Below are 21901 nucleotides of genomic sequence, written 5' to 3' on the forward strand. Positions count from 1 at the left end.
CCAGTGTAGATTTTTTAACTTGGGGGGGATATGTGATCCCACAATCTGGTGTGCCTGATAACTCTTGCTGCTGAATTCTGCACGTATTGGAGCTTCTTGAGAAGACTAGCAGGGAGCTCAGCCAGAATGTTCTGTCACAGGCAGGGAGAACTGCCTCCTTTTTGAAGTTTCCTGATTGGTTAGTGCTGCCAGACTGTATAGAAATGTTTTAGTTTTGGCTAGGGGACTTTCCTTATAATATAGATAAATATAAATAAAAAGGAAACTGACCAATGAAAAAACAGCAATCATATATATATTTCACAAATCACAGCAAACCTATTCACAGCAACACCTTTATGCCCAATTTGCTGCTGCCAACACATTATTACCCTGTAATTATCCATTTTATGCACTGTATGTGTAAATTTATAATGTTCATCCAAATTTGCTTCATTTCTAAAAGGTGCTCATTATACTGTACATTATTCTATGTGTTGGACTCTGGCTTCCCAGAACCTCTACCCTAGTGTTTTCAAGTCTTTAATGAATTATTGCATTTCACAGCACAAAGCAGATAGTTCCTCTTCAACATTAGTGCTGATGAGTAGAATTGAGAGTATGTTAGTAAAGTACTGCACATTAAATACTTATTAGGTCTGCAGTTATTCATATGCAGAGTAAAACTAAAAAAGATACAAATTTACTTAGAAGATACACATTTTTAATATTTTTCAAAACAAAACAGCATTTTGAACATATGGATTAATCATGAAAATGTATTGCCGCAGAGACTTGCATCAATTATCAAAGTAGTATATTTAATCACTTCCTACTATTCTGCAATCATTACTGATCAAGAATTTTATATCAATTATACTGGCCCAAAATGTGTAAGACAAACAAGAAACAACTTATGGAAAGTTTCACTTGCATACCCAAATTCCTGTAAAATTAACCCAGAATTACCTACAAGCTAAAGTGATGAACACTGTCTTATTCACTCTCTCTTCTTCTTTGTTGTGGTTCTTCTTAAACATTTACAGAAGAGCCAACTGCATGTTTTTACAAAGATGAACATGGCCAGTGCAGTTATGGAGAGTAAAAAGGCAGCCACATCCAAGCAGTGGTACTGGTACCAGGTGAGGTTATGGGCTTCTACTCTCAGGTGCTTGGCCCCCTTGTTCCGCATCACAAACTCGATCCAGAAGACAGCCTGGTCCAGAGGCTTCATAGGCTGGTCATGGTGGATACGGGAGAGTCTCATTATGTTCTCTTTGTACCTGAGTGAAGAAATTAAATAGAGTCTGGAATATAAAGTTTATGAAGATGCTTTGCTTGAAAAAGAACATTCTAAAAGCACGAAAGAATGTGTAATTTTACACATAAAACATGAAAAGAAGATCTTATAAGGTCTATTTTCAAGCATATCACAATATAAACTCACGAGGGATTATTTATAACATCAGTGAGTGCATCCCTCAGGTCTTTGGACTCCATTCTGTTGAAGTCAAGCATTACAGCTGCCCCCTTTGTTCTCATGTGGTTCATGTTATCTGGCTGATCAATAAACAATGGAAGTCCCACCATTGGGACGCCATGAAAAATAGCTTCATACAGCCCATTATTGCCACCATGGGTGATGAAGGCCTTGGTTTTAGGATGTCCTATCAGATGCAAATCATGTGTACATTAGGGATCATTTATAACAACAAATTGTTATAGTACATTATATATGACAATTGTTCCTTACCTAGTAAGTCATTCTGTGGAATCCAGTCATACAGTCTTGTATTGGGAAAGAGTGTATCAGGTTTCTCTCCCGAATACCTCCACAAGACCTGTAATTATACAAGTCTAATTAGACAATTAATTAAGTCTGAGAATAAAGCTCAGCTACATAATTTATAGTATATTAACAACAAATCAAGAAATGTGTCAGTACTCAGTAGTGATGAAATAAGATCTCTCAAAAACAATTCATTTCCTCATTTCTTTCCCCACACAATGTAAATGTGAATTTAACAACTCTATAACTGCTATGGGTGGCTCATGGCTTCCGAGGCCCCTTGAAAGTCTTGAAAGAATTCCAGGCGACAGTCCTTGGACTGATTGTTGCAGCAAACTAATGTCAGACATTTTAGTGAAAGGGAAATGATCAATTCAGTGAAGCTGAATAAGCACAGTGTGGCAGAGACACAATGTAATGCAATTTATCAGTTCTTTCTCCAGGAATTACAGACAAACCTCCATGGATCAGATCCACTGGTCTTCTGCTTCTAAAGTGAATCTTCTATGAATCTAGATGGTAATGTTGAACTCAAGACAGTAGAAAGTGGAGTAAATAGAGACACAGAGTACAAACTGAGACCTTTTGAGGGATCTGCCCGAGTGCTGAGGCGATGGTGTTGGCTCTCTCTTTGGTGAGGTTCTTTAAAATGGATCCCAATGAAAACACCACAATGCCATCATCCCCTGAGCTCTGCACAAACTCTTCCAGCTCCTACAGAACCAAAAAGAACAAATATTTTTTCACAGTATCACAATTATAGCAAGTGAGCTTCATAGCATGTTCATATTGTTGATTTTTACAAAATGCATTTATTTCACAGTTTGGCTTGGTTTTGTTTATTTTGATCCATGTAATTCCTGTCAATAACAGGTTTGGACTTGCCCTCAACGGCATCATTATCATAATAAAAAGGTCCAAACTAGTGCATCATTTGATTTATTTAGCATATGAAAAAGTAAACCAGAAGATGCATTCAACCTAAAGGGATTTTGATAAGGAGTGATCAACAACCATCACAAATAAAAGGAACTGACCTAGATGTGAAGGCAACAGAGCTCTGTTTCTATTGAGTACATCACATCTTCACAGGAGGAGCTTAGGCAGGAGCTGGTATTTTCCAAGTGTATACATGTGTTTTATTACTAGGTAGGTATTTAGTCTAGCTCTGATAAATCCATTATTGTACTTTGCTACTGTTTTTATTTATTTATTTATTTATTTTTTAAGCTTTACAATTTTAAATGCTGTCTTGGCGTAGCCCAACTGCAAAGGACTGAAGTTTACTGACTCATCAGAACTGCAGGAAATTTTGTCCATTTGTGCAATGCAGATTTATGGGTGATGTTAAATCCTGTAGTAAAGGTCAGGTGCTAATCCTTTATGTACTATGTTATTTTCTTAGGGATTGACTGCTTGTTAATTCTTAATGTTTAACCCAGTGCTAAAAACAACCTGTGCAGCATGATGATAATCTTACTTTAGGCAGGGGCTTTGCAGGCTTGCAGTGCAGTCCACCCACAAACTTGAAGTTTGGCAAGGATGGTCGCGGATAATCAAAGTCCCAATAGGTTTTGATCAGCCAGATGTCTGCCTTTCCTATTGTCTCACACAGGGTTGTGGGTTTGCCTGTGAAGTACAGCAGCGAAGGTGAAATTGATTATAAGCATCATGATGTTCCCTTTCACATAAATTCTGTTCATATATGTTGTAGAATTCCCCATTCAAGTGATGGCAGAGAGTTCACAACTTGGTTGTGGAGAGTGATGTGCACTCTGCACTTTTGGTCAGTAGATGGCAAAATTGTGGAACTTCATGATAATGGTACATGCAAGATGCAGTTATCTTACTATTCCAACATGTTATTTATGCAATTATCCAGTTCTGCTACCATTATCTCCAAATGTAAGGCGTGTTATTAAAAAACAATGTTCTCATTCAAACCACCTGGTGTTCACTACAATAATAGTTTCTTTTGGTCCATCTTGAGGTCCTGGCCTTAGTCCAAGACCTGACACAGAGGCCTTCTGAGGCCTTACATTGAAGCCTGCAGAAGCCTTATCTTTACATAATCCAGTTTATTTTAGACCATCCACATTCTTCTGCTTACAATATCATTTTATTACCTCAGGTGCAGCAGTACAAAACTAGGGCACTGCAAAAATCCAAAAGATAAAAGCAGGCATATGTCATTATATATTTATATATATTATATTAATTAAAAAAAAATTAAAAAGGTGCTGCATGTGATTAACTAGTGAACCCTGGTGTTCTGGTGATAGTGACCTCTGGTGGCCAGAAGTGTGCATTACTGCCATTTCCGACACAACTACTCCAATCCCAGTTGCAGCCGTGGTTACACAGCCACCCCCTACTAAACCTCAATTATTGCAATGTGCACAGCCAACAGTATTTATCCTAATATTACACATCCTTGTAGCTTTAAACAAACAAACAAAAAAAAAAAACCACAATCAATACTTAGCCACAACACAAACATTCTGAAAGAATTGCACAGTTCCCTTGAGGTGGCTATTTTAAATTTTTCTTGAAGCAGGCACAAGTGATTTAGTTTGCCCCTTGGCACTCTAAGACGTCTGCCTGAGAGCAGAAACTGATACTTGGAGTGAAGGGCATGGGATAAGTCTGCCACCATTTTCTGTGCTCCACAAAGCAAAATGTATTCAGATTGCCTGGAGAGACTTGCACCCCCCGACATTAATTGTATTTTTTACTATAGAATTGAACCGAGATGTAGTGAAGATAGATTGACTGCCACTTATTTCTTGAATTAAGCTTTGATCTAGTCAGCGTGGGCCAGGACAGAAACCAGGACACCTCTGGTCATGATGCCTAGCAGCAAAACTATAAATTGGCCTAGGCTGATATCTTGACTTTCTGACCTTTCCTCCTCTTCTTTGGGGTCAAACCCACAGGTTGGAATGCAGGAACCTCTTATCCGCCCAGTTACTTCAAGGAACCATGACTCTAATTTCCATCAGATTTAAAAACAACCAAAGAGATACGTTAAAAGATTTGTTTCTTTTCGTCACAGCTTCACAAAGTAATAACTTTCTATTTTTTACCAAATAACATCATAGTAGGTTATCAGTCAGTAATGTATGGCTGTGTTAATATAATCTTAAAACTGGGATGTTTGCTTCCATCAATTAATAAAGAAACAATAGGCACTCATTTTCTTCATTACTTGTTCATTATTAATTTGCGTTATTCCTCAATCAATTACCTTGCATGTTGCTTACCTTGTATTTACTTGAAATCTTAGAAACTCTCAGTAACTTGGTTCTGAAAATGTCACATGTATTCTCGCATGATTTGTCGAAATAGTGACTAGATACAACTTTTGTTGCCCAGCATATTTCTGCTTTAAGTGCTATGCTAGAGGGGCAACTCCTGTTGCTACTCCACTGGCTTCATGTACACTAGCTAGCGGTGTATCGGTCGCGAAGAAGCTTTTTAGCCTCCTCACAAACCTGTTATTGTTTTAACAATCTTTGATATGTTTAAGCTAATCAGCTTGGCTAACAAAGCCAACTAACAGCACTATACTCGTATCATAGGTTCTCCTGCGATTCAAATAGGACAGAGCTTATTAACATATGTGCACATATTTGCTTAAATAATTAAAGTACAATTCTTAATGTTATCGCAACATATTTGGACAACCACTTTCATTACAAAAATTAAATCAGAAACCTAATAACCGAATTTACCACACTTTTGCATCATGCTAAGGATTAGTTTAAATCAGGCGTGTCCAAGGTCAATCCTAAAGGACTGGGGTCCTGCAAAGTTTAGTGATTGTTTTGCTCAGTCACATCGACTAAACCTGGCAATTGATTGATTAGTTGAACCAGGTGTGTAACTAATATTAGTTAATGTGGCACTGTGTCAAACCCTGTTCCAAAAGGGCCAGAGACCAGTGTGGTCTGGTTTTGAATCAGCTCATCAAAAAATTGTCAGGTTTAGTGAATTTATTGCCAGGTGTGTTTTAGCAGAACAAATCAATAACTTTGCAGAACCGGACTTGGACGGCCCTGGTTTAATTATTTATTCTGGGTGAATATTACCCGGTGTTACTTTGGTGTCAATACCAGTGATGCGATGAGATAATGCACTGAGATAAAGATATTGATAATGCATTAGCTAAAAGTTAACTTATACTCACTAATTTACTTAAATCAGAAGAATCACTTGTTACAAGTAGTTTTACATATAGTTAAGTAATACTTCAATTGATGTAACAGTATTTATACTTGAGTATAGAGTTTCAAGACTTTTTCAATGTAGAAATTGGAGATTTAAAATATTGAATAAATGCATCCTATGGCACCTTTAAATAGATCTTTGATCGTCACTTACCCATGATGTCAGTATATATAGAATCCCACTTTGATTTAGCCACAAAACTAAACAGAAAGTCTTGAGTGAAGATAAATAATACGCTCTTCACTCTCTGGAGGAAACTCATGTGATCTGTGTATCCAAGGCCAGCCACTGGCACATAGGAGGGTGGTGTTGGCAGCTGTCCACAAAGTCGCTCCATAGCATTTCCAAATGTGAAAATCAGACTGATGATAAATGGCAGGTTCAGCTTCTGTGCCAGCAGTTCACCACACATGGTCATGGGGTCTGTCAGAAGAACATCAAACTGTTCCTTACGCCACTTCTCCAGCAGGTCTCCACGTGCAAAGAGCTTCTGGCAGAGTATCCTTTTATGTTCTGTGGTCACATCAAACATTTGCTTGAGCTTCAGGGATGCCTGGATCATATTTTCATTTGGCAGGTCGTATGTCCAGTAGCTTCTAAATCTGTACATGATATTGATCATATCCTGCTTCGTGTAAGGCACCTGTATTACCTCCACATTGTAGCCCAGAGATTCAGTTGTCTTTACAGATGGTGTAGCACTGTGGGTAACGACAGTCACACTGTGTCCTCTGATTATTAGTTCATCTATTATGACTTTGATGTTGAGCCAGTAGCTGAATTCTGCTGGCCAGACGAGGATCTTCCCTGCTGTCACACCCAGTGGAGCCTGAGTCACAGTGAGCAGGAACAGAACACTGAGGGCAGCTCTCCCACATGCAGTCATGATTGTAGTAAGACCAGGTAGCTCTGGCCACACAGTGAACTTCAGAGGCAGCACATAGCTCAGTGACCAATGAGAGGTCAGCAATCCTAAATATCATATTCTACCAATCAGGGCAGTCCTATTCAACACCTTGATATTTACATCCAATTTTCTGCTGCTAACATGCATGTGTGCGCGAGCGCACACACACACACACACACACACACACACACACACACACACTATATATATATATTGTGTGTGTGTGTGTGTGTGAGATGCTAACAAAAATAATTATATCACCCTGTATTTGTATTTGTCCAGTTTATGCACTATATGTCCAAAATTAAAACACTGCTGAAAGGTACATATTCTTTCTTCATTCTGTATCCTCAGAATTTCGACCTCACTGCTTTCAGAGCTAATGATTACATTTCATAGGAGACAGCAGACATTTCCAGCAGACAACACTAGTTCTCTGATGACTGGAAATTAGTGTGTTAGAAAAATAGTAGTCGGCATTTAAAAATACTTTTACTAGATCTGCAGTTACTCATATGCAGATTAAAAAGGAGAAATAAGTTTATTCTGTAGTTATAAAATTTTAATTTTATTTAAACAAAACAGCACTGTATGATGTATGAATTAAATCATGAACTTTGCTGCAAAGTCTAGCACCAATTGTCAATGAAACATATATATATTTAATTAATTCCTACTGTCTTGCAGTTGTCACTGACTTGTCAAAGATTTAGTAGTGTTTATACCGGCCCAAAGTGTGTATGACACACACCGGAAACAACCTGTGGAATGTTTTATGTATATTTAAAGCACATTACAGGAAGCAGTCCTCATATATAGTGTTTTTATACTGCCAGCACACTTTTTAAACGCGAGAGCGCGATTCACGCAGCACTCACGGATTTCCTTTGCTCGCATGTAAACTATACATGTGCTCATTCATATTTATATCGCTAAGATTCACTTTCCTCTGCTACAGAAACGCCCGCGAGCTTGCTTAGAGCTATGCTACTCTCGCGTGAACTTGCTCTTCTGCGCACTCAAACTGATCGTGCGCGCTCGGGTTTTCACCGCTGCAATACTGCCAAAAGTAGTCAGCCAATTAGTAAGAATTAGCGGATTTTGACCAATGAAATTGTTCCTGCTGCTCCTCTGCATTCTCATTGGTTGGCAAAGGAGCGACGAACACTTTTTTTTTACATGGCTTATTTAAGTTTGTTCTTTGTACATGGTTCATACAGCTTTTCCAAGGTCAAATTCAAAAACTTTTCAAGCACTTTCAAGGTCCATTTTCAAGCTTACCAGCACCTTACAAATTACATATTTATACAAATACATACATACTCAAAATGATTAATCCACTGTTTATCCCATTAAAAGATGCTCTAAACAACCAGAATTGAGTTTGGCAATAGAAGAATAATAAGAAGTTAGAGGAAAACACGTTTTATGTGTCACCTGTGGGTAAGTAGATTTTCCTTGCTATCTTACCTGGCTGAGTCAGGATACAACAATTACCCCAAAATCACTCAACGAATATCTTCACTTTACTGAAAAATCCTTTACTCAAAATGTCAAAAATAAGTAAAAAAAAAAAAAAGTGTTTACAGAAAAATAGGTTTAAACATTAAATTAGAAATATTAATAAACAAAAATATATAAAATGATCTGTGTACAGAGCAGAGGCATCTGCAGGCTTCTGCAAAGGATTCTGTGTAGGCTTCAGCAGACCTTTGTGTATGATGTATCATAAACAGGTACAGAAAACCAAACTTATGTTAGATAAAGTCGTTTAAAAAAAAGAGAAGTCTTCTCTTGCAATGTAATGGTCAAAGCTCCAACTTGTATAGGTATTAAATATCAATTTGCATATATTGACTAATGTATGGTTTGCATATAATGATGGCGATTTCAAAAACTAGTATGTAAATTAAGGTAGGGCGAATAAATAATCACTCCTCAAAACTGTATAATAATTTGTTTTTTTTGTGTGATTGTCAGACATTTCCAGAGAGTGCCTCAATAATGCTTGTTATGTTTAAGTAAAGGACGGGACTAGCTATTCTCTTTAACTAATTCTGAAGTCTTCATCTTTTTTCCTATTTGAATGTTTAACTTTAAAACTAGCTCACTGGGGATTAAGGAACAACATATTAATCCTCTATTGTTAAATTGTGAACTCCTTTTTTGTCAAGGAGAAACTGGTATTTTGTGAAAGGTAAAATAAAACTTATGTAGTATATATATGCTAAATTTCTGTCAATACAATTTCTTCAAGGATAAACAAAGTTTATGTCTATCAAAAGACATGTAACAAAAATATATATTATATATATATATATATATACTTGCTATACATGGATGTGATTTTCTAGGAATAGTGCTTTGAAAATTTGAATGTTTGAAAATTTTCAGTTTGGGTGAGGTCAGAGTCCCATGCAAGCCACTGGAGTTCCTCCAAATCAAACTTTTCAAACTATGCCTCTTTATGGGCCTCACTTTATGCACAGGGACACAATCATGTTGGAACAGGAAAGGGCCTTCCCCCAAATGTTGACACAAAGTTGGAGGCATAAGACTGTATGCTGTAACATTAACATCCTCCCTCACTGGAACTAAGGGTCTTACTACAAACCCAGAAAAACAGCCTCAGAACATTCTTTAAAGTATATCTTTAATGCAGTTACAGCTATATTTTTTGGAATTTGTGTATTAGCTAACTAAGGTACATTTTAGAATAGCTTGCTATTCTACAACAAACATCTTTACAAAAACATTTAGCAAATCCCAAGTTTATTTTGGCTACTGACTTTGTTTCATCTGCAAATTCATGTATTTATCAACTGCTAACATGTCAAAAAATAGGAATAAACAAATGCATTATGAGCTGTATGCAGGCGTTACGCTCATGAAATGATGTAGTGCTGGAGTGATTTGGAAGCTACATCCATTGCTCCTGGGCAAAATCACGCCCCTCCACAACAATCACGCAATACCAGTCAAATAGTCTGCTTCAGGGATCTCCATCCAAACCTTTCTTCAAATCCGCTCCCTCTAAAAACATTTAGCGTTTAGTCTGCTCTTATACCTGTTGCGTGCAGGGGCAAAAATAATTCACAGGCAGGGAAGACCGCCCTCTTGTATAGAAGTTCCTAACTGTATTGCTGGACAACATTAAAAAATGTAACCTGGTCTAGTTGATTACAAACTATTCACCAGGAAGCATCAGCACTTTGCCACTGAGAGTCATTTCAGACATGCTCAGAAGCAAAACTATCAAGGGGAGAAAATATCTGCATAGCATCATATTGAACAATAATGACCAGGTAATACATCCAACACAAAACACGGGGCCAGTGCAAGTTCCGGAATGTGGAGTTTGCTATACACACATGGTCACTGACCTGTCAATAAACTTGCAGGCACTCTATGATTGATGGCAGAAAGATAAAGCCAAATCTGTCCTGGTACTATTATCAGGTGGACGTTATAGGTCAAACCAGTTAATGTTCAAAAATGTTATGTATATAAAAAGTATTATATGGTTAATTCATAAAATTCATTCGACTGGGTCCTAAAGTTTCAAGAGTGTAGATGTGTTTGGGGAACTCTCTTGATTCACTACCTTGGGATAAGTGTCTCTTGACTTCCCGGATCCGGCTACAGAGGACCGAGGGCATAGCGTAACTTGGAGGAGATCGAACCTGACGGACTGGTCACTTTGAACCAGTTTCTAACAGAGAACAGATAAAAAAATACCTTAAAATTAGATATCATCCGTGAACAGGTAATCCCTGTTTGCCATGGTTACAGGACTAAACAGAAACTCTTGGGAGAGGATATATAAAAAGTGTTTCACTTGCTGGAGGAAATCTATTTGATCCATGTACCAGGGCCAATCCCTGGCACGTAAGAAAGTGATGTTGGCAGCTGTCTACAGAGGTGCTCCACAGCATTTCCAAATGGGAAATCAGGACTTCAAACTGTTCTTTACTCCATTCTCCAGTAGGTGTCCACATGCAAGCAACCGCAGTGGATCAAACTGACAAGTAAGAAACTACTGCATTTATCATGTACATTAACAGCATTTTAGGCTCCCAGCACAGGAAGGATTATCCGAAATTACTACTTATACTAATATAGTGATACACACTAACTTAGTCACTCTTTCTTGCCCTTTCTTGTTGTGGTCTTTCTTAAACATTTACGGAAGAGCCAACTGCATGTTTTCACAAAGATGAACATGACCAGTGCAGTTATGGAGAGTAAAAAGGCAGCCACGTCCAGGCAGTAGTACTGGTACCAGGTGAGGTTATGGGCTTCTACCCTCAGGTGCTTGGCCCCCTTGTTCCGCATCACATACTCGATCCAGAAGACAGCCTGATCCAGAGGCTTCATAGGTTGGTCATGGTGGATCCGGGAGAGTCTCATTATGTTCTCTTTGTACCTGAGTGAAGAAATTAAATAGATTCTGGAATATAACATTTCTGAAAATTTGGGCTTGAAAAAGCACATTCCAAGGGCATGAAAACTAAGATTGCGGAAATTGTCTACCAGTGTCAGAATCAGTAGTTTTATATGAATGTAAAAATACATGAATTAAATTATATATTAAAATATGATGATGACTACAGAATGAAAATTGAGAGATGAAAGAGGATAGAAGTGTGAAAAGCAGATGAGTAATTTGTATACATTCTTAGAAACGCCACACGAAATTAAATACTAATATTAAAGATGACATAAGAATTTCGAGGTTCACTTCAGCAGACAGACTGAGAACCAATTTTACATCATTATGCATAAGATAAGGAAATATTTTAGTGTTTTGTAGGGAATAGCTTTCATAGTTTGGAATTATTGGCATTTCCTACTTAATGCTTTTAAAATTTTAGATCCTGACCACAAAGCTCATCTCACTGGTATCTGGGATGAGAGATTTTCTTAAATGAAAACAGAGGTGCTATAGATCCAATTGGGTAATCTTACACATAAAGGGTGGTCATTATATCTTAAATAACATACATGTATGCATATTACAATATGAACTCACGATGGATTGTGTAACATCAGTGAGAGCCTCCTTCAGGTCTTTGGACTCCATTTTGTTGAAGTCAAGCATTACAGCTGCCCCCTTTGCTCTCATGTGGTTCATGTTATCTGGCTAATCAACAAACAGTTGTAAACCCACCATTGGGACTCCATAGTAAATAGCTTTATACAGCCCATTAGTCCCCCCATGGGTGATGAAGGCCTTGGTTTTAGGATGTCCTATTGAATGTAAGCCATTAGTACATGATGTAGACTATTTACTACAACAAACTGTTGTAGGCTATACACATAAAACAAAACCTAGTTATACCTAGTAAGTCATTCTGGGGAATCCAGTCATACAGTCTTGTATTAGGAGGGTATCCAAGGCCAGCCACTGGCACATAGGAGGGTGGTGCTGGCAGCTGTCCACAGAGTCGCTCCATAGCATTTCCAAATGAGAACCTCAGACTGATGATAAATGGCAGGTTCAGCTTCTGTGCCAGCAGTTCTCCACACATAGTCATGGGGTCTGTCAGAAGAACATCAAACTGTTCCTTATGCCACTTCTCCAGCAGGTCTCCACATGCAAAGAGCTTCTGGCAGAGTATCCTTTTATGTTCTGTGGTCACATCAAACATTTGCTTGAGCTTCAGGGATGCCTGGATCATATTTTCATTTGGCAGGTCGTATGTCCAGTAGCTTCTAAATCTGTACATGATATTGATCATATCCTGCTTCGTGTAAGGCACCTGTATTACCTCCACATTGTAGCCCAGAGACTCAGTTGTCTTTACAGATGGTGTAGCACTGTGGGTAACGACAGTCACACTGTGTCCTCTGATTATTAGTTCATCTATTATGACTTTGATGTTGAGCCAGTAGCTGAATTCTGCTGGCCAGACGAGGATCTTCTCTGCTGTCACACCCAGTGGAGCCTGGGCCACAGTGAGCAGGAACAGAACACTGAGGGCAGCTCTCCCACATGCAGTCATGATTGTAGTATGACCAGGTAGCTCTGGCCACACAGTGAACTTCAGAGGCAGCACATAGCTCAGTGACCAATGAGAGGTCAGCAATCCTAAATATCATATTCTACCAATCAGGGCAGTCCTATTCAACACCTTGATATTTACATCCAATTTTCTGCTGCTAACATGCATGTGTGCACGCGCGCACACACACACACACACACACACACACACACACACACACACACACACACTATATATATATATATAGTGTGTGTGAGATGCTAACAAAAATAATTATATCACCCTGTATTTGTATTTGTCCAGTTTATGCACTATATGTCCAAAATTTAAACACTGCTGAAAGGTACATATTCTTTCTTCATTCTGTATCCTCAGAATTTCGACCTCACTGCTTTCAGAGCTAATGATTACATTTCATAGGAGACAGCAGACATTTCCAGCAGACAACACTAGTTCTCTGATAACTGGAAATTAGTGTGTTAGAAAAATAGTAGTGGGCATTTAAAAATACTTTTACTAGATCTGCAGTTACTCATATGCAGATTAAAAAGGAGAAATAAGTTTATTCGGTAGTTATAAAATTTTAATTTTATTTAAACAAAACAGCACTGTATGATATATGAATTAAATCATGAACTTTGCTGCAAAGTCTAGCACCAATTGTCAATGAAACATATATTTAATTAATTCCTACTGTCTTGCAGTTGTCAGTGACTTGTCAAAGATTTAGTAGTGTTTATACCGGCCCAAAGTGTGTATGACACACACCGGAAACAACCTGTGGAATGTTTTATGTATATTTAAAGCACATTACAGGAAGCAGTCCTCATATATAGTGTTTTTATACTGCCAGCACACTTTTTAAACGCGAGAGCGCGATTCACGCAGCACTCACGGATTTCCTTTGCTCGCATGTAAACTATACATGTGCTCATTCATATTTATATCGCTAAGATTCACTTTCCTCTGCTACAGAAACGCCCGCGAGCTTGCTTAGAGCTATGCTACTCTCGCGTGAACTTGCTCTTCTGCGCACTCAAACTGATCGTGCGCGCTCGGGTTTTCACCGCTGCAATACTGCCAAAAGTAGTCAGCCAATTAGTAAGAATTAGCGGATTTTGACCAATGAAATTGTTCCTGCTGCTCCTCTGCATTCTCATTGGTTGGCAAAGGAGCGACGAACACTTTTTTTTTTACATGGCTTATTTAAGTTTGTTCTTTGTACATGGTTCATACAGCTTTTCCAAGGTCAAATTCAAAAACTTTTCAAGCACTTTCAAGGTCCATTTTCAAGCTTACCAGCACCTTACAAATTACATATTTATACAAATACATACATACTCAAAATGATGAATTCACTGTCCCATTAAAAGATGCTCTAAACAACCAGAATTGAGTTTGGTAATAGAATAATAATAATAAGAAGAAGTTAGAGGAATACATGTTTTATGTGTCACCTGTGGGTAAGTAGACTTTCCTTGCTATCTAACCTGGCTGTTTCAGGATAAAACAATTACCCCAAAATCAGTCAACGAATAGCTTCACTTTACTGAAAAATCCTTTACTGAAAATGTCAAAAATAAGAACATTCATCTTTGAGGTAGGCAGTCAAGCAGCTCTATGACCTTTTTCCACACTGTTGTGCAAATCAATCCAAAACAACAAACCAAATGCATTAACATCAAAGTGCAAATATATATGTGGCTTATAGCCTTTGAGTCCCACCCCTAGACATGATATAATAGGGCTGTGAAGTGTACATGGATAAAGCTCAAAGTGCATCAGATCGGCCAGTCACAGCACATGGTGACTACCAGTTCTGCCACCAAAAAAGGAGAAAAATCATATCAATGGAAACAATTTTTAGTAGTGCCTGACTTGTTAGCCATTTCAGCATTGTTGGTGAAACCCAGGTCAAGGAGAAAGCTGCCTTACAGAGTATAAACTTACAATACATATTTCACTTCATGTTAACACAGCAAGATGTTATCTTCTCTATGGCCAGTCCAGGGTCCCGGGGCCCCTTCGTGGCCCTTCCGAAGGCGCCCGATGTTATCCACACTGTCCATGACGTTCTCAGACCCATGGTTCACCCAGAATCCAGAATCTGCCCAATTCCTGTCCGAGGTGATCTCTGTGACCTCTCCAGCAAGGAGGTGGGAATATGGCGATAGAGGGTTGGAAGTTGTTTTGTATGTTAAGTAGCCAAGTGCAGTTGAGCATGCATGTCAAGTAGCTATGTGTTTCATGCTGTTAGACTGTTCTGTTTTTTTTTTATTTGTGTATCTGTTTGTGTAAATATATTCATTTTTAATCATGATTAAGATTGCATGTATAAAATTCAACAGACGTTCAAACAGAATGTTATTTTATTGTCTTCATATTGTTTTTCTGCATTTTTAAAAATATATCCCATTATTATATATATTGTTAAAAGTGGATGTTCATTTAAGAATAAAATTAATAAAACTGACTTAATTGAATATTAATTGGATTAAGTTAATTTAACCGAATCATTTATACACAGGAAACTGAATAGTTTGAATAGTACTTGTTTATTGTTTATTAAATAAATAATATCAAGCATCTTTTGTAAGAATGTGTCTAATTACCAACAAGTTATTTATTCACTTTATTAAAGCAGTTTAAATCGGTGCCCATTCACTTTGTGCAACAGACTGCAGAATAAATCAGTGCTCATTCACTTTGTGTTGTACAAAGCAGAATAAATCAGTGCTTGTTCACGTTGTGAAGTACAAAGCAGAATAACTTTGTGAGAAGTAAAATACAGTATAAATCAGTGCTCATTCACTTTGTGAAGTATAATATAGTATTAAACAGCTCATTCACTCTGTGAAGTATAATATAGTATTAAACAGCTCATTCACTCTGTGAAGTATAATATAGTATTAAACAGTGCTCATTCACTTTGTGAAGTATAATATAGTATTAAACAGCTCGTTCACTTTGTGAAGTATAATATAGTATTAAACAGCTTATTCACTTTTGAAAGTAAAAATGATTATAAAATAGAATAAATAATGAAAATAGGAATAAATATAAAACTATGTACAACTACAGTGGGGTGAATGGGGTGGTCAGCAGATCACTGACCTTGTCCAGCATCTCCTCTCCATCTCCTCCATCCATTGCGCCATGGTCTTCCCTGCTGCTGCCGTGCAGAAGTGCACCCCACGAAACCTGCTGTGTCCAAACTCTTTGGTCTTGGGTTGGCCACACTGTTTGCAGGCATAGTGTTCATGCATCCTGCTGGATGTTAAAGTCAAGGGCAGGGTGCCTGTGAGTCAGACGCTCTGGGAGCTTACTCAGCGTGGGAGGGCCACCATGGGAGTGCTGGACTGGCCAACGCTCAGGCGCAGAACATCTTGTTCCTGCTTTTTCTTGCTGGCGTTGTACCTCTAACACAAAATGCAGCACAACCTATTAGTACTCAGCCTGTATAGTCCACAATGCCAATAAGATCAATATAAAACCTGGTAAACTCACCACTGGGTCAGTGTCCGCTGATTCAACTCAAAAAGTTGAATACGGGTCCGGGCCATGGGGCTGGGGCTGCCGAAGACTACGTCCCTGATGACACCACAGTCCCTCCTGATGGCAGCCCACCTGTTCAGCCCACCAGCCCAGCGATGGTCAGCAATGGTCTGACCGGCCGGGTGAAGCCGACAAAGCGCCAAGCACACGGCCTGGACAAGGCGGCTGACGCTGGGCCACTGAGCAGGCCCACTGCCTTGTCCAAGGAAGCAGCTGTGAAGATACAAAAGGACACACAGACAGACAAACAGAATCAATTAGTCACACAGCTACAAGTCAAACTCAAGGAAACTTATTGGACTATTGAGAGTGTGCTTAGCGCTTCAGACTCTCTGTTCCAGCTACAACAGAGGTCTTAGAGTGGCTGCTTTAAAACCTTTTAAACACACGTGTGTGTGAATATGAGAGAGAGAGCGAGAGGGGGAGAGGATATTACCTGTATACTTAGCCAGCTGGAGCCCAAGGAGTTGCTGGTTGGCTGGCTGCTGTAGCAGACCCGAGTAAGATCGCTTCGCTGCACTGCTGCTGCCGTGAGGACCTCATTCCACCTCACCAACCCTTCAAGCAGGTACGCCTGGAAGTGCAGAGCACTCGCACTTGTACCTGCAGTAGTCGAGGAAAGGAGGCTTTTAGTAAACAGTGCTGACATGCATACAGAAAGCGTGAGCGAGAGAGGGACTTACCAGGTACAAAGCGGTTCAGGTGCAGGTGGAATGACTCCAGGAAAGTGGAACCGCAAGCACAGCGATAAACGGTCAGGACGACACCTCCCCTAGTCACCTGTCCCACCCTCCTGTACAGCTGAACACTAGGAGGGTCCTGAATGCAGTGGAGGTGGCCTCCATCAGAGGCCAGATGTCCTCCATCTTCTCACCGTGAAGAAGCCTGACGCCCGTGGTGTCTGTCACATCCATGTAGTCTTCCAGCAGCTCCTGGATAAGCAGCTCGGTCTTCTGGGCCCAGCGCGTGTGGCGGCGACAGCACCGAGCCAGCTCCTTGGCGGTGGGTCTGCCAGAAGACCCGGCGTCAGTCAGTCAGCTTGGCCTCCTATAGACAGGCCACATCCTCCGCGTCCCACTCGAAGACGCAGAAGCAGAGGCGGCCCATGAAGAGGCCGTACAGATGGTGACTGTCCGTGGTGACACCTTAGCATGAACTGCCACACGTCCAGCCTGACGAGCAGCTGGTCTCACTCGTGGAACATGGCAGCTGCCTTGCCCTTGCCCACGCTGGAACAGCAGTCATGGTCCACGTAAAGGAGCTGGGGATGGGGCTTAGTGAACACTTACAATCAACGCGTACACCGCGGGGCGTCTGCAATACATACAATACAGCAACACGGTCGATCTAGAGTTGTAAAGCACCACTCCAGACGAGCATGCAAGCTACCTGGGCACATTAATCAATCGTTTTAATGTCATCTAGCCAGATAGTTAGACACCCTGTATTTCGCACATAAACGACCTAGACAAGCGAACGATTTAGCGAGAGAACGAGCTAGCTCGGTCGGTCGGTTATGGTTGCTAATTTGGCCCATTAAATCTCACTTTTACAGTACATCCCTGACGTACGTAGACGGGGAATAAAAACCAGGTAAAGAACAAGAGCGTAAAACCTAGCAAAAACGAATCGAAGGGAAAATTTCATACCCGGCGAAGGGAAAATTTCATACCCGCCGTGAGAAGTGACAGCAATGAGAAGTGTGACAGTGAGGAGACGGCAACGGGATAGCAACGGGAGAGCCAATGAAAAATCGAGAATCCCATTGGAACAGGCCAATGGCGCTCTGCTGACTTTGCAAAATAATTTGGAACAGGCCAATGAGAGGATAGCAAGACTGTTTGGACACAAACCAAAGAGGTTGGACACAGCCTGCTGGTTTCGTGGGATGCACTTCCGTGCGGCAGCAGCGGTGAAGGCCGTGGAGCAAGTAAACTTTATTAATTTTATTCTTAAATGAACATCCACTTTTAACAATATATATAATAATGGCATATATTTTTAAAAATGCAGAAAAACAATATGAAGACAATAAAATTAACATTCTGTTGAACGTCTGTTGAATTTTTGCATGCAATCTTAATCATGATTAAAAATTAATATATTTACACACACACATACACAAATAAAAAAAAACAAAACAGAACAGTCTAACAGCATGAAACACAGCAACTTGACATGCATGCTCAACTGCACATGGCTACTTAACATGCAAAACAACTTCCAGCCCTCTATCGCCATAGTCCCGCCTCCTTGCTGGAGAGGTCACAGAGGTCACCTGGGTCAGGAATTGGGCAGATTCTGGATTCTGGGTGACACGTGGGTCTGGGAACGTCGGGGACAGCGCGGATAACATCGGGTGCCTTCGGAAGGGCCACGGAGGGGCCCTGGGGCCCTGGACTGGCCACAGAGAAGATTGGCCCCCAATAATTTCCTCTGCTCTTTCCATTTCTTCTTTTGATATTCACGCTATTACAGTGTCTTTCCCTACCAAACTTTACATCATTGTCATCTACCACCCTCAAGGTTCTTTAGATAACTTCATTGACGAGCTTGACATCTTCCTGAGTCAATGCTCCAATGAAGAAAATCCACTAATGCAGAAAAGCTGCATATCTTCCTACATCCTTCCGCTGTTGACATCATTTGACCTTGTCCTCAACCAGTCTCCTCCAACTGACAGAGCAGGCAATATTTTGGACCTGTTTTTCACCCAGACCACCACAACATCAGACATCGCAGTCACCCCCTCCACCTCTCAGGCCACTTTCCTTCTCTTTCTCCTACCTTCTCTTTCCATCCATACCTCCCCAACATGTTCTTCCTCCTTCTGTTGCAATCTGCACTCCATCACTCCCTCTTCTCTTACTTCTACTATTTTGTCCACCCTTCCTCACCCTGACTCTCTTCTCTCTCACTAGATACAGTTACTAATACTTTCCTTTCTACACTCTCATTGATTAATCTTTTGTGCCCTCTCTCCTCTAGACCTATAGATCTTCCCCACCTGCCCTGTGGCTAAAAGAAACACTCTGCTGCCACAGGGGAAAACTCACTTAGATTCAGACCTCAGCTCATACCAGTCTCCTTCCCAAGTTCTCACTGGAAGTAACAGCTACAAAGTCATTCTACTGCAGAGGAAAATTTGAATCATCAGCATCTGATCCACGGAAGCGCTTCAGTATTTTTTCTTCTCTTACGCCTCCCCCTCCCCCCTCAACTCTTACTCCTGAGGAGTTCATCACCTTCTTAGAGGAGAAGATTGCAGCTAATCACCAGTCCTTTTCCTCTATTCCCACTCTTCCCAAAATTCTTCAGCTCTTGATTTCCAACAATGCGACTACATGTCTGGTGGATCCCATTCCTTCCACTCTGTTTCAGACAATGTCACTGTCATCATCAACAACTCCTTATCCTCTGGACATGTACCAACTACATTAAAATCCACCAGAGTGTTATCAATCCTCAAGAAGGCCACACTCAATGGCTCCAACATAACCAATTACAGACTGGTATCATTTCTCTATTTCCTCTCAAAAGCCCCTGAAGGAGCAGTTTACAATCAATTATCCCTTTTCCTCACCCAGAACCATCTCCACGATCCATATCAGTCTGGCTACAAACCAGCAAATTCAACAGAAACAACCTTTGACACAGTAAAGCACAATATTCTCCTCTCTGTTCTCTCCAGCCTTGGTGTGAATGGCTCTATGTGGAAATGGTTTCAGTCATATCTGGAGGGACAGTCCTATTGGGTAACATGGAGAGGATACACATCCAATCCATGTAGACTCTCCACCAGTGTCCCCCAGGGCTCTGTATTAGGCTCTCTTCTCTTCTCTTCTCTTCTCTTCTCTTCTCTTCTCTTCTCTTCTCTTCTCTTCTCTTCTCTTCTCTTCGCTTCTCTTCTCTTCTCTTCTCTTCTCTTCTCTTCCAGATGTATCTCAGCATGCATGACTGACATTGCATCCTGGATAACAGCCCACCATTTGAAGCTCATCCCCAGTAAAACAGAGCTTCTATATATCCCAGCAACTCCCAGCCCTTACCATGACCACACAGTTTCCTTCAAGCTGCTTGTAGCCTGGGCATAACTTTGGACAACCAGTTGTTGTTCTCAACTTATGTTTAAAATCTGAGCTGGTCTTGTAGATACAAGATCCATAGCTCAAGTACTTCAAACGTCAAGTACGGCTTGGCTTGAAACACCATGCTTCAAGTCTCATGCAAGACAAGCATCATAACTATTCTCTGTCCTGGCTTCTAGATGGTGGAACAAACTTCCGCTGCCTGTCTAGATAGCAGAGATCCTTGCAGCCTTCAAACGCAGACTAAAGACCCATCGATTTGAGAAATATTTAAATGACCACTGATACTGCACCTATGTCAAATAACTGAAACTCTAGTACTTATTGTAGGGTATTGTTAATTGCACTGATTGTTGCCTGAGATAGAGATTATGTATATTACACTTCTAGGCATCAGCATTGATCCATGTATCTCAACAGCATTCAAATTCACTGGTATCTTGGACTCTAACCTACTGTACTGGCTAGGATGTATTCTATGAGCAAATGACAAAGCACTTTTGTAAGTCGCTCTTGATAAAAGCATCTGCCAAATGCCTTAAATATGAATGTCTGGTAAATGTCATGAATAAAAATAAACAGTGAAGGATACTGTGGCTCCAAAGAGCGTCTGAGCATCTTTCTCAGTTTTCTTCAGTGTTCTTAAGGGTCATATTTCTGTCTAAGATTGCGGGCTGCCTCAGCCAAATGTTGTCCTCTCTGAATAGTGATGTGTATCTGGGCATGCTGGCTGTAGCGCACAGACTCATGACCACCTTAGAGGACAGAAGTGCAGTCAGTAGGCCTGTTCCATTATAATTTGTCTACAGCAGGGGGTGAATATGCAAAACTCTTGTATGCTAGCTTTGGAATGTACTCATGCAAAATCTGTGCCTGTCTTGACAAATGCTGCATGGCCTCTTCTAGATGTATTCTGCTGTAGGATGTGCTTGGCATACCAAGTTTGAAGTTTGAAGTTTGCTTTATTTGTCACATACATAGTCATACACAGTATAAATTGCAGTGAAATGGTTGAGAATGCTCACATTAATGTTATCTGCATACCTTTCGTTGATTGGCTAAAAAGCTTAAATGTAATGGATAAGCAAAGAGATGGATAAGGGGAAAGGGAAAGAAAGAGTAATTAACTCGCAATGCCAAGCACTGGTATTTCAACAAACTAAAGACAATAAATAACCTAGTTAGGTCCATATGACTTGGCAGCCCTAGACTGCATTACTAACTCTGATGCAGTAGCTCTACTCACATGCCTGGACACTGTAAAATAGTATTCAGCAACCTTTTAAGAATACAACTAAGCCTTTTGAAATTTGAACAATTTAAATATATACAAGTACAAATATTAAAC

At 40.1% G+C, this 21901-nt stretch overlaps 1 protein-coding gene, 1 long non-coding RNA gene and 1 pseudogene across 2 annotated transcripts; all 3 read right to left on the reverse strand.

The window, feature by feature from the left end:
- Positions 1 to 759: 759 nt before the first annotated feature.
- LOC113582824 (UDP-glucuronosyltransferase 2C1-like) lies at positions 760 to 6899 on the reverse strand. The gene is made up of 6 exons (XM_027018824.2): positions 6152 to 6899; positions 3249 to 3397; positions 2351 to 2482; positions 1733 to 1820; positions 1427 to 1646; positions 760 to 1262 (listed from the first exon to the last, which is right to left on the reverse strand). Exons 1-6 carry the CDS (start codon positions 6882 to 6884, stop codon positions 980 to 982), a joined length of 1605 nt encoding a protein of 534 aa, XP_026874625.2. The 5' UTR covers positions 6885 to 6899; the 3' UTR covers positions 760 to 979.
- Positions 6900 to 11037: 4138 nt separating this feature from the next.
- LOC118241557 lies at positions 11038 to 12910 on the reverse strand (annotated as a pseudogene).
- A 3010-nt stretch (positions 12911 to 15920) lies between these two features.
- On the reverse strand, positions 15921 to 18137 carry LOC113582827. Its single transcript, XR_003411190.2, has 4 exons — positions 17149 to 18137; positions 16902 to 17068; positions 16418 to 16678; positions 15921 to 16329 (listed from the first exon to the last, which is right to left on the reverse strand). It is a non-coding gene; the product is annotated as an uncharacterized LOC113582827 (long non-coding RNA).
- Between the last annotated feature and the right edge of the window lie 3764 nt (positions 18138 to 21901).

Source organism: Electrophorus electricus, chromosome 6, assembly GCF_013358815.1.
Source record: "Electrophorus electricus isolate fEleEle1 chromosome 6, fEleEle1.pri, whole genome shotgun sequence".
Classification (NCBI taxonomy): Eukaryota; Metazoa; Chordata; class Actinopteri; order Gymnotiformes; family Gymnotidae; genus Electrophorus; species Electrophorus electricus.